Raw genomic sequence first — 17,399 nt, 5'->3', positions numbered from 1 at the left:
GTGTTCGTGCATTGAATAAAATCTCTCTTTTACCTCAAAAAAAAAAAAAAATAAATCCTTAAACTCTATAGCCACTGTATTCTCAAATATATGAGCCCCAAAATTTAGAGAGAAGAAAAAACAATCGTAAAGCTCTCTGTTTCTATAGCCTCAATTTCTATTCTTCTTTACGAAATTAAAAACATATTAAACCCCTTAAATTATGTTGATATTAGATTGGTTTCACAATGAACAATTATAATGGTGAATTAACAATTTTCATTTGCGGAAGTGCATTCTCTCATCCATCAATGGCTGAAAGTTTGCGGCATTTTTCTTACTTCTTTGATTGTCAACCATGTTGTATTTATTGATGGAGAATTGGCTAATTTTGTGGAAGTGCTGTTGTTCTTGACATCGATAAATTGTGTGGTAAGAATATATTGAATTTCATGGAAGAAGGAATTACAAGGAAATAGAATCAAAAGATAGCAACCTTTGAGGTTGTGTTAAATGCATTGAACAAAGCATCATCTCTCTTGTTCCCTACACTACAAGAAAATGCGGCTCTAACGACCGAAATTTCGGTCGTTAAAACCCAAAAATCGGTCGTTAATATTATTAACGACCGATTTAACGACCGTTTTTTTCGGTCGTTGTTTGCATCGTCGCCCGAGTTTTAACGACCGTTTTTTCGGTCGTTAAATTTAACGACCGATTTTGTTATTTTTAATTTCGGTCGTTAAAAAGAGAAAAAAAAATAAAAAATAAAAATAAAAAAAAATTATTTTTTTTATTTTTTTTAATTAACGACCGAAATTTTATTTTTAACGACCGAATTTTCGGTCGTTAAAAATTAATAAAAAAATAATTTTTTTTTTGAAAAAAATATATATATATTTTTTTATATATATATCTTTGTATCCCACAAGTATTTTTAGTGTATTTCTAATGTATTTTGACCTTAATTGCATACCATTTGACGAACTTCCCAGTAGGTCACCCATCTTACTTGTGCTCTAAGTCAAGCACGCTTAACCTCGGAGTTCTTTTCGAGTAATCACCAGTACAGAACACTCGTATTATTGATATATATAGTACCTATTAATTCATTTAAACTCTAATTCAATATAAAATATCATTAATCATTCATAACCTTATAATGTCGAGATAATATAAAATATCATTAAACATTTACGATAAATATACGATCGAATTTAAAATAGTAAAAAAATAATATTATAGTAATTAAATAAAGAAAAGAAAATATGAGTATGAAAAATAATAATCAATACAACAAAATCAATATTAAATCAAATAATCAATATTTATAAAATTAATATTTGAAAAATAATTTTATTATTATGAATCTAATAATTTAGAAAATCTAATAAGTCTAATAATTTATTATAATAAATCTAATAATTTATTATTATTTGAAAATAATAATTAAATAATTAAATAATAAAAATAAAAATAATTTGAAAATAATAAAAAATAATTAAATATTTATATATAATCGAAAAATAATTAAATAGAAAATTAATAAAAAATAATTAAATTTGTAAAATAATTAAATTTGTAAAATAATTAAAAATAATATTAAATAGAAAATTAATAAAAAATTATTAAATAGAAATATAAAAATAAAAATAAAATAATAATCGAAAAATAATAATTAAATAATTAATTATTTCTATAGAAAATAATAATTAAATAATAATCGAAAAATAATAATTAAATAATTAAAAATAATCTCTATAATTTGAAAATAATAATTAAATAGAAAATTACTAAAAAATAATTAAATATTTATATATAATGAAAAAATAAAAATAAATAAAAATATAAATGAAATTTAAAAATTTTAAAAATTTTAAAAATAATATTAACGACCGATTATTCGGTCGTTAACAAATAAAATAAATAAATTAATAAATTAAAATAAATAAAAAATAAATAAAAAAATAAAAAATAAATAAAAAAATAAAAAATAAATAAAAATAATTTTAACGACCGAAAAATTCGGTCTTTAAAAAAAATAATTAAAAAAAATATTTTTTTTATTTTAAAAATATTAAAAAAATAATAAAAAAATTCAAAAAAAAATTAAAAAATAATATTAACGACCGAATAATTCGGTCGTTAAAAAATTAATTTTTTTTTCAAAAAAAAAAATTAATTTTTTTTTAAAAAAATATTTTTTAATAAAAAAAAATAAAAAAAATATATTAACGACCGGATTTTCGGCCGTTAAAATTAAAAAAATAATTAAAATAAAAAAAAAATATTTTACGACCGAAAATTCGGTCGTTAAGAAAAATTAAATATTAAAATATTAAAATAATAATTAGCGACCGAATTTTCGGTCGTTAAAAAATAAAATAAAAAATAAAATCGGTCGTTAAACGGTCGTAAATCGGTCGTTAACCGCGTGTTTTCTTGTAGTGCTATTGCTTGGATGTTTGTTTACGTGTTTTTTTTTTTCATTTATCAGAAATTCTTTATTTTGTAAACAGGAAGAATATATTGAGGCCATAGGAACAAAGTCCAATGAATTTTATGTTTTTCTCAGTCTAGATTTTAGATTTCATATTTTTGATAATATGGTGGCTATGAGTTTGATGTTTTTCTTCCAGATTTTATAGTTCATATTCGTTTTATGTTAATTTTTGACGTTTTTCTTCTTCCATATTTTAGAGTTCATATTTTTAAAATACGGTGGCTATGAATTATGAGGATTTATCAGAAATTTAATTTAGAGATTAGGGGTAAAATAGTATATTTATTATTATTCTTAGTATTATTTTTTAAAAGGGGCTATGAAGAGTAAAAATGAGGCTATGAATATAATTACCCATCATGTAATATCGTTCAAGTAATATTTCCAGGTGGGCCAAAGCCCTAACAACTTTATGTTTTTAGCCCCAAAAAATATAGTTTGAACCCAAACACCACCCAAAGTAATAATTGCTAATTATCAAGATCTAAATTCTTAGCCGCAGCTCGTACCCAACCCCCGTGGGATCGATCGATCGTCGGCAACTTATATACATGAGAGAGCTTTATCTCTTTTTCCAATGTGAAACAAGTAATACTTTCAACTTAAAATGTTACTCCCTCCGTCCAACGAATCTTGACACGTTTTTCATTTTGGGCCGTCCCACGAATCTTGACACGTTTCCTTTTTGAGTAATAATTATTACCTCCTCTCTCCTACTTTATCACATTTATTATATTCTCTCTCCTACTTTATCACTTTTATTACATTCTCTCTCATACTTTATCAATTTTATACTTTATTAATTACACACTTAAAACACTAATCTACAACTCCTTAATTCCCGTGCCGAACCCAAACGTGTCAAGACTCGCGGGACGGAGGGAGTACATAATATACAATCTTTGATATACAATATCTAGCTCATCGGAAGTCTATTTTGAGACTTTGAATATAGCACGTTCATCTACTCAAGAAGTAGATAAACATCTAATAATTATTTTAGTTAAATAATATATAATTATTTCCACTAAATAATTATTTAAAATCATATTTCCAACAAAAATGATATAAGACATTACTAGGATGACATTTAGATATAATAATTGAGACATTTAAATATAATAAACATTACTAATAAATGAAAAGAGCACATAGCAACAATAATTGGAAAAAAAAAACATAGAAACACTACTTACACTATAATAAACATTACTAATAAATGATATAAGACATTACTTGCAATGCACGCATCCGAACTGTGTGTGCTGGGGAGCTGGAGTGGTCGATTGGCACGCGCACGCCGCTGCTACTCCAGGTGAGGACCACTACTCTGATAATTACCCAACTAATACCAAACACTACTTCCTATTTGCTATTTACACATCATAAACTACATTTAATCTCACTATAGTAGATGCACTTATATATTATGTCTAGAAATAATACACGTGTGTCTATATAGTAAGTATCATCCAACATCTCTTATTATCAAATTATATATAGTATAAAAGATGAGTTTTTTTTCTCTATTTTTCCCCCTTTTTTTTTTTTTCTTTTCTCTTTTCTCCCACTAATTTTCAGAATGAAATTAAGAGGATGTTTGGCTGAGCTTATAAGCTCCTCAAAACAGCTTATAAGCTGTTTAAGAGCTTATAAGCTCCTTCAAAGTGTTTGGCAAAATAAGCTCCTCAACAGCTTATAAGCTCCAAGAGCTTATAAGCTCCCCAAAAAATAAGTTCCTCCACCCCAACTTATTTTTTTATAATCTCATATGCAACAATCTTTTTACAAATATTTTTTAACTATAATTTATTACTCTCATGATATATCATTTAAGTTCATTTTTCTTCGATTTTCTCTCTCTAAAAAAAATTCTCTCTCTCTAGCAAAAAAATTATCTCTCTAGCTTATAAGCTCAATTATCCAAACACTTTGACAACTTATAAGCTCTTAAAAATGACATCTTATAAGCTCTTGAAACATCTTATAAGCTCCAAGAGCTTATAAGCTCTTTAAAATAAGCTTAGCCAAACACCCTCTAAGTATATTATATTTGATGTCCCACTTTGTACCACACTTTTAATTTTATTTATTTTTTTCTTCAATTTCAACTTTGTATACTTTAATTTGATTTTGTGATTATTAACTAGGGTTTAATCTATTAGGTTAGAGTATATAATTACTTTTTATCGTTTAATTTCACTTTTAATAATTAATAATAGGTTGATAAATTGAAAATCATGATATATACTGCTAGCCTAGGGATGTCAAAAAAGTTCGAAACCGACGGGTAGACTCGAATAGACCGATAAAAAAGAAGGGTTAGAGTTGAAAAATTTCAGCCCAAAAAAAATTTAGCCCGAATGGCCCGAACCAAAAATAGCCCAAGCCCAATAGGGTTGGCCCGATTAACCGAACACTTTTTTAATAATTGATTTCTAAACTTTGATATTTTAGTTTTTAATTCGATATATAATACTAACATTTTGATACTTGTAGAATATATTTTGACTTTTTCCAACTATTAATAACAAACATCTATGATATAAAAGTCAAAGAAAGATAGTCATTTATGTTAAATATATATATAATTTTTTATCGAAAATGAAGTTAAAGTTAGATATTATGTAAACTTACATTAAAATAACACTAATTTTTGTATCTAAAACAAGGCGAAATGTCTTGATTTAAAAAATACGACATATTTTTATTACAAAATATGATTATCTATAAAAAGATTAACATATAAAAAAATCTTAAACTTGCGAGCTCGAACGGGCTAGCCTGAAACCAAATGGGTTAGGGTTATGATCAAAAAAATTTAGCCCAAAAAAAAAAATAAAAAAAAAACGACTAGCTCGAACAAAAAATAACCCGAAACCGAATGGGCTGACCCAATTGACATCCCGCACACATGAAATTGTGGGAGACTGGATCTCATCCCCAATCTTCTATCTTTTTTATTTTAATTCACATTGTTAAATTTGATTCATGAAAAAATATTTAATATGCATCTTAAATTTATGTCGTGACAAGATCTTTAATTAATACGGTATCAAAAAATTATTGAAACAAATAAGTTTTGAAAATTTTACATTATCAATTATGAATTTTTATTTAGCAGTTGATGTGAATTATTTTATTTTATTTTTAAAACACATTTTATATTTGATTATATTTTGATTCGATTTAATATTCATATTTATTTATTTAAATATATTGTTCAATTTTGATGCTCGCCGTGCAACGTGGGTACGGACATAGTACTAATAATGAAATTTTAAAATCTACACACGCAACTATGATTCACAAAATACATAAGATCTTCTCATGCATATCATATATATATAGCTTCGTTCCACCAAATTAACCAAAGTCGCTGCGTAAATCATGAACACAACTCTCACACACACACACTTACAGTTGAGACCCTTCTCTTCTTGCCATTCATTCCCACAATTCATACCGCCTCTTTCACGGCGGCAACCGCCACGCGCACCCAAACAACGTACAACCCATGCTTCAATATCACTGCCTCTCATCTCCAACAACTCAACGCCTCTCCCTCCCGAACATGCCAACGTACAACCAACAACTGCTCTAACTCCTCTCAACTTTCTTGAAAGAGCCGCCCTCATCTACGGCGACTTCCCTTCCATTATCTACAACGGCATCACTCGCACGTGGGCCGAAACACGCATACGATGCCTCAAACTTGCCTCATCCATTGCCGCCCTCGGCATCAGCCGCGGCGACGTCGTCTCCGTGGTGGCGCCCAACATCCCCGCCATGTGCGAGCTCCACTTCGCCGTCCCCATGGCCGCCGCCGTCCTCAACGCCATCAGCCTCCGTCTCAACGCCAACGCCGTCTCCAACTTGCTTCGCCACGGCGACTCCAAGCTCGTTTTCGTGGACTCGGAATCCGCATCTCTCGTCCGCGAAGCCGTTTCGCTGCTCCCGCCGCATCACCGCCGCCCCATTTTAGTCCTCATCGGAGACGACGGCTGCGAAGAACGCAGTTCGTTCGATCTTGATTACGAAAGCATGGTGGAAAACGGCGACGCGGCGTTCGAGTGGGTCCGGCCCCGCAGCGAGTGGGACCCGATCGTGCTAAACTACACCTCCGGCACCACCGCGGCTCCCAAGGGGGTGGTGCACAGCCACCGTAGCGCGTTCCTGCAGTGTTTGAACATGTTATTCGAATGGTGCGTGCCGCAGCGGCCAGTGTACCTGTGCACGGTGCCGATGTTCCACTGCAACGGATGGAGCTTTGGCTGGGGTATCGCGGCTGTTGGCGGCGCCAGCGTGTGCCTCCGCCACGTCGATGCGCCATCCGTATACGGAGCATTGGAGGAGTACGGAGTGACGCACATGGGCGGCGCGCCCACTGTGCTCAATATGTTGATCAACTACACCAGGAGCAAGCCGCTGAGCACTCCTGTCCATGTCATGGTCGGCGGAGCGCCGCCGCCAGCGGCCGTGCTTGGGCGGGCTGAGTCGTTGGGGTTCATTGCAACTCACGGGTATGGGCTAACGGAGACGTTTGGCGTTGCTGTGATGTGCTTGTGGAAGCCAGAATGGGACCATTTACCAGGTATTAATAACAAGAGTATAATTTCAATGAAATTATTTGGATCAAAATATAGTAGGGACATTTTACTAACTAATATTGAACCGTATTAGTTATTCGGTAATCCGATAATCGCATTATTCGGTTATCCGATAATCGCTTCGGTTATTTAAGTTTAATATTTGGGTATTGGAAATATAATAATAATAATAATAATAATAATAATAATAATAATAATAATAATAATAATAATAATAATAATAATAATAATAGATCGAGAATGAATCATCTATTGCTGGAGGATGGAGTTTCGCCGGCGTCGTCACCCATTTAGAGGTAGAGATGGACCGAAATACCGAATGGTACTAAAAAAATATGAATGTTTCAGTATACTGTAAATTTTAGTATGGTATTGTACTATACCAAAAAAAATTTGGTACGACAATAGTATCAATTTTTCCACATACCTTGGTATACCAATAGATGCCGGCCGATATTGCGATATATACCAAAAAATTGGTATATACCGTTATTTCGTCGTATACCGCGGTACCCGTGTATATCGAAAAAATCGATAAATTATTAAAAAGTTTTTTTTACATAATTATTAAAAAATAAATGACAACTTATAATTAGTGATAAATTATTAAAAAGCTTCATTCATTAGTAATTAAAAACATGTAAACATATTGAGTAAATATAAAATAAGTTACATCTATATTATTTAACTATATATATTTATATATCTATAGACGACTATAATTATAATTCTAGAATAAGTTACATCTATGACTATGTTATATAAAAGTAACTATATGATAAAGATAATTATAAGTCATAAGTAAATTTTGAAAAGTAAATTAATTGAGTAAATATAAAAAACTCAAACAATTAATTAGATGATCTACTAAGTTATTGATGAAATTAGAATATCAATATAGTCAATTATAATATATAAATATACAAGTATGAGCTATTGAGCTATAGTTATTTTATATCTATAGATTATAACAATAATTTTAGAATAAGTTGCATTTACATCTACGTTATATAACTCACTATAAGATTTTGAAAAGTAAATGAATGGGGTGAATATAGTTGAATAATATAAATAGAATGATAAGTATATAGACTATAATTATGGTCGAATGATAAATATTCAGCTTTTATGTATAATTCGAGGCTTGTTAAAAAGCTATTTATATTTGTTTAATGGAATTTCAGTATGTACAAATATAATACACAGTATACCGTAATATTTTGATAATTTATACATGAAACGATATACCAATAATTTCAGTTTACCGTAAAGTACGATATATCGACTTTTGGTACAGTATACCGCACTATGAGTACGACATGAGAAAAGTTCATACCCAATTTTTTGGCGGCATATCGTATTGATTCAATACCTGACGTAGGGGCGAGCATTCGATCCAGACTAGACCGGGCCAACAAAATCGAGAACCGATGAAAAAAAATTGATGGACCGACCCGGACCAAACTTATAGCATGAGCCGGACCAAAATCGACCGTCTCATCATAGAATCAATAGCCACAATATACACATTAATAACTAATAGGGAAACACAAAAATCATGTAAATAATATTCATATTAATAGATGATGCTAATTGTTTCATTGAATCAGGGGATAAGACTTACTCCCTCCGTAACTTTCTCTTTTTACTTTTTGGGACGTCCCTAAAATAACTTCTTCTTTCTTTCTTTTCATTTTTGGACAACTACCCCACCACTAATATTACTTATTTATTCTTACTTTTCACTTTTTCATCACTCTCAATACTAATTATAACACATTTTCACAACGTTTCAATAATAATTAACACATTTTCATAACTTCCAATAATAATTATAATACTTTTTCTCCACTATCAATACATTTTACAACTTTTCCTTAAAAGTCGTGCCTTCCCCAAAGAGAGTTATTTCAGGGACGGAGGGAGTATTTGATAAATACTTTTACAATTCGAGTGGATAAAACTTATTTGGCAATAGCCAAAGTATAGTTTCACTTTGAATGAGGGGCAGCGATTGGCGATGCCGGAGAAGAGAAGAAGGCCACTGAATAAAATTGTGACATATTGAATTGGGTAGCTATTATGCGTGTGACAAAAATAAAGATATATATATATATATATATATATATATGTCGCTAAATTTAGTAACATTTAAAGGTGTAACTATTTTGTGACATATAAAAGTGTAGTTATTTTTGTGACATGAGAAAGAGTAGTTTTTATGACAATGTATATTAATAATATTTTTTTAAAATATAATTTTATTATTAATGTAGTAATATAATATTATATATATATATATATATATATATATATATATGAGAGAGAGAGAGAACAAAAATATATTGTGACACTATATAACAAAAACATTTTGTGATAGTTTTAGATGTCACAAAATTTTTTACATAGGTAGATGTCAAAAATTAGTTACACTTCTAAATGTAATACAATTTACTTACATTTCTACATGTAACTAAAGTATATGGATACATATATGAGTGTATCTAAACTTTGTTACACTTAAAGATGTAACAAATTTTATAACATATATCTTGACATATGTGGGTGTAGCAAAAATGCATTAATGCTAGCCATAAAGGTAAAAAAAAATTATAAATAAATATTTCATATAAAAAATAAGTATTTTGTAGGTTTTATATCTTTCAAAAAAATAGGTTTATATCATTTGGGTGGTATATTGTATTCAATTATTGTACATGGTCTCACAGCATGGGAGAAAGCCAGGCTCAAGGCAAGACAAGGAGTTGGATCAATTTGCTCCGCCGAAGTGGACGTTGTAGACCCAAAGTCGGGCAAGAGCGTGGTCCGTGATGGGTCGACGATGGGGGAGGTGGTGCTGAGAGGCGCCACTTTGATGTCAGGGTATCTCAATGATCCAGAAGGAACGTCGCGGTGTATGAGAGAGAATGGGTGGTTTTGGACGGGAGACATCGGCGTGATGCACGAAGATGGATACTTGGAGGTGAAGGATAGGTCCAAGGATATCATAATTTGCGGCGGAGAGAATGTCAGCAGCGTCGAGGTCGAGTCTGTTCTCTACAGCCACCCGGCCGTGCATGAGGCGGCGGTGGTGGCGCGACCGGACAGTTACTGGGGAGAGACGTCGTGCGCGTTCGTCAGACTCAAGGAGGACGAGGCGGAGAAGCTGTCAGAGAAGGAGATTAGGGAGTTTTGTAAGGAGAGATTGCCGCTCTTCATGGTGCCGAGGATGGTGGTGTTCAAGGCGGAGCTACCCAAGACGTCTACCGGAAAAATCCAGAAATTTTTGCTCCGAGATATGGCCAAGGATTTTTGAATATTTTATTTTATAGAGTGTAAACGGTGACCAACCGTAAAATTTATAATACTTATAAAGAGGATGTTGCTATATTAGATCCCCACTTTTATGGTATTCGTTATGGGATAAGATCCACTGTCCCACAATTTTATGTGTGTCACTGTGTCCCATACTTATATCTATTATTTTAAAAATATTTTTTATAAAAATAAAATTTATTATAATACTATGAATTATATTTCATTTTTATTTCAAAAAATTAAATTTTTAAAAAAGTATATACCATGACTTTGAATTTATCAACCTATTATTAGCTAATAAAAATAAAATTAAATGATAAAAAATAATTATATACCCTAAATTGATGAAATAAACCCTACTTAATAATCACAAAATTAAACTAAAGCATATAAAGCTAAAATTGAAGAAAATATATATAAGAAATTAAATAAAATTGAAAAAGGGACACAAAGTGGGACATAAAGTATGGTACACTGAATCTCATTCCGTTCGTTATGTGTTTCGAAAGGAAATGAGATTCAGTGTACCACATTTTATGTCTCACTTTGTGTCCCACTTTCAATTTTATTTATTTACTTATATATTTTTTCTTCATTTCAACTTTGTATACTTTAGTTTAATTTTGTGATTATTAACTAGGGTTTATTTCATCAATTTAGCGTATATAATTTTTTTTATCATTTAATTTCTCTTTTATTAGCTAATAATAGGTTGATAAATGCAAAACATTCTAGATTATTGTAATGACTATTGAATATTAAACTTATGTTACTTTGTTTTGTGTTTATTACTTATAAAATTAATTGAATATTAATTTATTAAAGAATTGTTGAAACGGGAAAAAACATATTTAATAGCATAGTCTATGACTACAGTTTTAAAATCGTGGTCTATTAGTATATCATATATACTCCCTCCGTCCCAAACGAAATGTCCTCTTTCTTTTCGGCACGGAGATTAAGAAATGTGTATAAAGTAGATAAAGTGGGTTGGTGGAAATTATTTAAATATTAAGTATAGAGAGAGAGTGTATTGCCAAAAAAGGAAACATGACATTTCGTTTGGGACAGCCCAAAAAGGAAAACAGGACATTTCGTTTGGGACGGAGGGAGTATATGATATACTAATAGACCACAACATTAAAAATTGTGGTCTATTAGCGCTTACGATATGCTATAGACCACAGTTTTAAAATCGCGATCATTGATACTTACAACACGGTTTTAAACCCGTGGTCTATAAGCGTCTTACGATAATATTTTTTTGACCCCTACGACTACGGTTTTAAACACTTTTATATTCGCATAGTTCTTGTAGTGCCTATTAACCAGCCTCAAGCAAGCAATGCATGCAAGAGCTTTTCCCCCTATTTGTAGCTTGAACACAATATCGTACCTATTCACCCGCCTCAAGCTAGTTAGAGCTTCTATATATAAGGTATTTTTTTCTATAAGCTATTTGAATAGCTTGAACTGAATTTTGATTAGATAATCTTAGAGTCGAGTTTCGATAATTGTAAACCAAATCAAATATTAATTAATTAATGCAACACTTGAATCTAACTAGCTAGGGAGATTTAAACAAAATTCCTGCGCATGCACATGTCTATTTTAGTACAAGCTACATTAATGATACTTGGTGAAAATTTCGTGAAAATGGCACATTCATATGTTTTTATATATTTCGTTCTGCCAAACAAAAGTCTAAGCGTAAATCATGAATACTCTCTCACACACACAGCCTAATTTGAGGCATTCTTCTTCTTCTTCTTCTTCCCCATCCTTCCGCCAATTCACAGCGTTTCTTCCATGGCGGCGACAACCTCAATCAATACACGCACCCAAACAACGCGCAACCCATGCTTCAATATCAGTGCCTCACTTCTCCAACAACTCTGCGCCTGAACTCGGCAAGGAACAACCAAAATCACCAGCAAATCCAGCTGCTCTAACTCCTCTAAACTTTCTTGAAAGAGCTGCCCTCGTCTACGGCGACTTCCCTTCCATTATCTACAACGACATCACTCGCACGTGGTACGAAACACGCATCAGATGCCTCAAACTCGCCTCTTCCATTGCCGCCCTCGGCATCAACCCCGGCGACGTCGTCTCCGTGGTGGCGCCCAACATCCCCGCCATGTGCGAGCTCCACTTCGCCGTTCCCATGGCCGCCGCCGTCCTCAACAACATCAACCTTCGCCTCGACGCCAACGCCATCTGCAACTTGCTCCGCCACGCCGACTCCAAGCTCGTTTTTGTGGACTCGCAATATGCAGCTCTCATCTGCGAAGCCGTTTCGCTTCTTCCGCCGCATCACCGCCGCCCCGTTTTAGCCCTCATCAGAGAAGATGGCTGTGATATTGAACACAGTTCGTTTGATCTTGATTACGAAAGCATGGTGGAAAACGGCGACGCGGCGTTCGAGTGGGTCCGGCCCCGCAGCGAGTGGGACCCAATGGTGCTGAACTACACCTCCGGCACGACCGCGGCGCCCAAGGGGGTGGTGCACAGCCATCGCAGCGCGTTCCTACAGTCGTTGAACACGTTATTCGAAAGTTGTGTGCCGCAGCGGCCGGTGTACCTGTGCACTGTGCCGATGTTCCACTCCAATGGATGGAGCTTCCCCTGGGGTATGGCGGCGGTCGGCGGCGCCAGCGTGTGCCTCCGCCACGTCGATGCGCCGTCTGTATACCGAGCTTTGGATGAGTACGGAGTGACGCACATGGGCGGCGCGCCGGTGGTGCTCAATATGTTGAGCAACTACACGAGGAGCAAGCCGTTGAGCACTCCTGTCCATGTCTCGGTGGGCGGAGCGCCGCCGCCAGCGGCCGTGCTTGGGCGGGCTGAGTCATTGGGGTTCATTGTGACTCACGGGTATGGGCTAACGGAGACGCTAGGCGTTGCTGTGATATGCGCGTGGAAGCCAGAATGGGACCATTTACCAGGTATTAATAAAAAGAGATCCAAATAAATTATTTAGATCAACTAAAATATTATTTTTGGAAATTGAAAATTGAAAATGATTATTTATTTTTAGGTATAAAAAATAATTTAACTTTGTTTATGCATGTATGTAATTATCGTCAGTTCAAATTAAATGAGAGAATTGACAAGATAATATCACACGCAATATTAGAAAGAGAGGCGCCAGATTAGGGTCAATAGAAGGGAATGAGATTCAGTGTTATGTTCCACTTTGTGTTTCCTTTCAGATTTATTTAATTTTATATATATTTTTTCTTCAATTTCGATTTTGTATGCTTTAGTTTAATATTATGATTATTAACTAGGGTTTATTCCATCAATCTAGGGTATATAATTATTTTTTATCATTTAATTTCACTTTTATTAATTTATTATAGGTTGATAAATTCAAAGACATGGTATATATATTTTAAAATTTTTAATTTTTGTAAATAAAAATTAAATATAATTCATAATATGATAATAAATTTTATTTTTATAAAAAATATTTTTAAAATAATAGATATAAGCATAAGACACAATGGTACGCAAAAGATTGTGGGACACTGGATCTCATCCACACTAGAAGAAAACTATTTCCAGCGTGATGGCGGAGAGGCGGTGGTGGGCAACACGATCGAACACAAATGCATGAATGTTCGTGCCGTTCTTATAATTTCATAATTTATCAAAGCAATTTTAAGTTATAGTGAAGAGTTCATTATATTTTTTATTTTGATAATGAATACGTATAAAATAGATAAATTAAAAATAAAATACAATGTTACACAGTATAGTGTGGAACATGAAATTCCATGCAGTATTCGTAGGGCTTATGGTTATGGCTATTCAATTTTTCGCTTTTTGTTTTTTAGTTACGTATTTGGGTATATTTTATTTTACTTATCCATCTGGATATAACACCCTATCAACTCTAGCTTCTTTTTTTTCATTATGAAAGATATTTTATTCATACTATGAAATAAAATATATTATGCATTAATAAAACTTGTATTCAATGTTTCTACAGGGTGCGAGAAAGCCAGGCTCAAGGCAAGACAAGGAGTTGGATCTATTTGCTCCCCTGAAGTTGACGTGGTGGACCCAAACTCCGGCGAGAGCGTGGCCCGCGACGGATCGACGATAGGGGAGGTGGTGCTGAGAGGCAGCACTTTGATGTCAAGGTATCTTAATGATCCAGAGGAAACGTCGCGGTGTATGAGAGAGAATGGGTGGTTTTGGACGGGAGACATTGGTGTGATGCACGAAGATGGATACTTGGAGGTGAAGGATAGGTCCAAGGATATCATAATTTGCGGCGGAGAAAATGTCAGCAGCGTCGAGGTCGAGGCTGTTCTCTACAGCCACACGGCCGTGCATGAGGCGGCGGTAGTGGCGCGGTCGGACAGTTACTGGGGAGAGACGTTGTGCGCGTTCGTGAGATTGAAGGAGGAGGCGGAGAAGCCATCGGAGAAGGATATTAGGGAGTTCTGTAAGGAGAGATTGCCGCTTTTCATGGTGCCGAGGATGGTGGTGTTCAAGGCGGAGCTGCCCAAGACGTCTACTGGAAAAATTCAGAAATTTTTGCTTCGAGATATGGCTAAGGATTTCTGATAATTTTATCTATAGAGGGTAAACTCGCGACCAAACGTAACTTAATTTGTAACTAGCACGCTCGTCCCGTGCGATGCACGGTGAATACTGAAATTAAACGATATTATTAAATAATATATATATATATATATATATATATAAATGTTAAATATTATATAAAAAAATAAGTAAATGTAAGTTTTTAAGATGCACAATATTATTTACATATAATTTAATGTATACTTTTTGAATTAATTCGATCATTTTAATTAAATATACAATTTTAAATAAAGTTATTTCGAAATATCCAAAAAGTGAACACTTTATATATTAAAGGTTTAATTCTCACAACTAAAAGAAAATATAAATCAAAATCCTAAAATAAATATTTTTTAAAGACATAATAAATATTTTTAAATTATGGATTTGAATTCTCTAGATAAATTCAATGTAACGAAAGTTAACTTAATGAGAATTCAAACCAATTTAAATTTTATAAAAGCGGTAACTTACTGAAATATAAATTATATATACCAACCTTATTGTAATAAATTGTTGTGATTTTAATTAATCTATAACCACACTGAATTCAACAATTTTGGGATCATAATTAAATTAAACAAAATTAATAGCTCATATTTAATATAATTTTAGGCTTTAATTTTTTTTAATTATGGAGTATTATTATTAAAGTCTATATTTAAGTAGGCTAAAATTAAAAATTTTAAAAAAAAACATTAAAAATGGAAAATAGATTAACCCCTAATTCATTTAATTCATTACGATCTAGCTAGTGCTACGCCGCTACACATCTTCTTATTTCTGCATATTCTGCAAAATAATCGCTACACATCTTTTTCTTATTTATGCGTCGCCTTCTTTTGTCCTTTGGGTATATGAGCTAGGTAGTCTCCAGTATATCTGGGTGTACTGTACATTTGGACTATATTCGATCCGAATTCTAATCCAGTTGAACTATCATAATTTATTTTTTCTTGAAATGATACTAACACGAAATGACACTAACACTAACACTAACACGATCTTGGAATGACACTAATCCTATTTTTTTTTACAAATAACATTATTTCGAAAATAACACTAGCACTATTTTATTTTACAAATGACACTATTTCAAAAATAACACCAACACTACGTGTAAATGACACTAACACTTCACATTCGAATAGGATAATTCAGTTGGGTTAGATCCGTGTCAGGATTCGGGTCGGGTACGACCCGGATATACCGTACACCCAAGTGTACAAGAGATTTTGTGTTGGTATATTAGTACAAAATAATTTCATCATCCTGCATCTTCATCTTCGTCTTCGTCTTCCTCTTCATCATCCAACATCTTCTTCTTCTTTTTTTAATTCTTATAAATAATAGAGGTACAATTTAAATATTGAGATATATATAAAGCAGAATGCGCCCATGGCCCCAAACACAAAATGTGTTTCCGTCCACAAAATAAACTCTCCTTGATGGTCGCGTCGGCACGGAAACTAAGAAAACTGATAAAGGTGTTGTGAGTGAAATATAAAGGTAGTTGACTAAAGTGATAAAGGTATTGTGAGGTGGGCTCATAAGTGATAATTGGTACTAGAAAAATGTAGAATATAAAAATGATAAAGGTGTTGTGGGGTGGGCCCATCAGTGGTAAAAGATAATAAATGTAAGAAATAAGGGAGGGCATAATTGTCCAAAAAGCAGAATAGGAGATTATTTGGTGGACAGAAATTTAAGGGCAAATAGGAGTTTATTTCGTGGACGGAATCATTTACAAAAATTATTGTTAATATTTTTATTAATTCATAGATAAAAAATAAAGCTGAAATAAAATGAAACAAAATTCATAAGCAAATCAATAAATAAATTAACAACCCAAATATATATATATATATATATATATATATTAAAAAAAATAATTACACTCCAAAAAAGAAAAAACACTCACACTCTAAGCATCTAGGTGACTCGAACCCCAACCTATTAGTTGGAGGAGAAACATCTTACCAACAGATTGCGTTTCATCATCAATAACCCAAAAATATATAGTTCACATAAAATTAAATGAGTTAATGGGCTCAATTAGCCCTTCTTGGATAAGAAAAGGAAAAAATGACCACCCAAATAAAAATATGGAAAAACTAACATTTTTTAATGTAAATGTACAATTATACCCTTAATACTGTTACACATTTTTTTGCAAAAGTGTGTAATGACGTAAAAGTGTGTAACTGTTTCAAAAATCGTGTAATAGTGTATTTTACACCGTTACACACTTTTTCACAAAGTGTGTAATAACGTAAAAATGTGTGATTGCGAAAAGTGTGTAACAGTGTAAAATACACTGTTACACACTTTTTCGCTTCTAAAATGTGTGTAATAGAGTATTTTACACTGTTACACACTAAAAGGGTATTTTA

General features: G+C 32.7%; 2 protein-coding genes across 2 annotated transcripts; both read left to right on the top strand.

Moving 5' to 3' along the window:
• The first annotated feature begins 5,854 nt into the window (after positions 1 to 5,854).
• LOC131014694 (2-methylpropanoate--CoA ligase CCL4-like) lies at positions 5,855 to 10,509 on the top strand. Its single transcript, XM_057942746.1, has 2 exons — positions 5,855 to 7,076; positions 9,822 to 10,509. Exons 1-2 carry the CDS (start codon positions 5,873 to 5,875, stop codon positions 10,406 to 10,408), a joined length of 1,791 nt encoding a protein of 596 aa, XP_057798729.1. The 5' UTR covers positions 5,855 to 5,872; the 3' UTR covers positions 10,409 to 10,509.
• Positions 10,510 to 12,107: 1,598 nt separating this feature from the next.
• LOC131014693 (2-methylpropanoate--CoA ligase CCL4-like) lies at positions 12,108 to 15,081 on the top strand. Its single transcript, XM_057942745.1, has 2 exons — positions 12,108 to 13,355; positions 14,405 to 15,081. The coding sequence occupies exons 1-2, from the start codon at positions 12,128 to 12,130 to the stop codon at positions 14,986 to 14,988; spliced, it is 1,812 nt and encodes a 603-aa protein (XP_057798728.1). The 5' UTR covers positions 12,108 to 12,127; the 3' UTR covers positions 14,989 to 15,081.
• Positions 15,082 to 17,399: the final 2,318 nt, after the last annotated feature.

The sequence above is a fragment of the Salvia miltiorrhiza genome, chromosome 3, assembly GCF_028751815.1.
Source record: "Salvia miltiorrhiza cultivar Shanhuang (shh) chromosome 3, IMPLAD_Smil_shh, whole genome shotgun sequence".
In the NCBI taxonomy this organism is placed as follows: domain Eukaryota; kingdom Viridiplantae; phylum Streptophyta; class Magnoliopsida; order Lamiales; family Lamiaceae; genus Salvia; species Salvia miltiorrhiza.
This window is presented reverse-complemented; position numbering and strand designations above follow the sequence as displayed.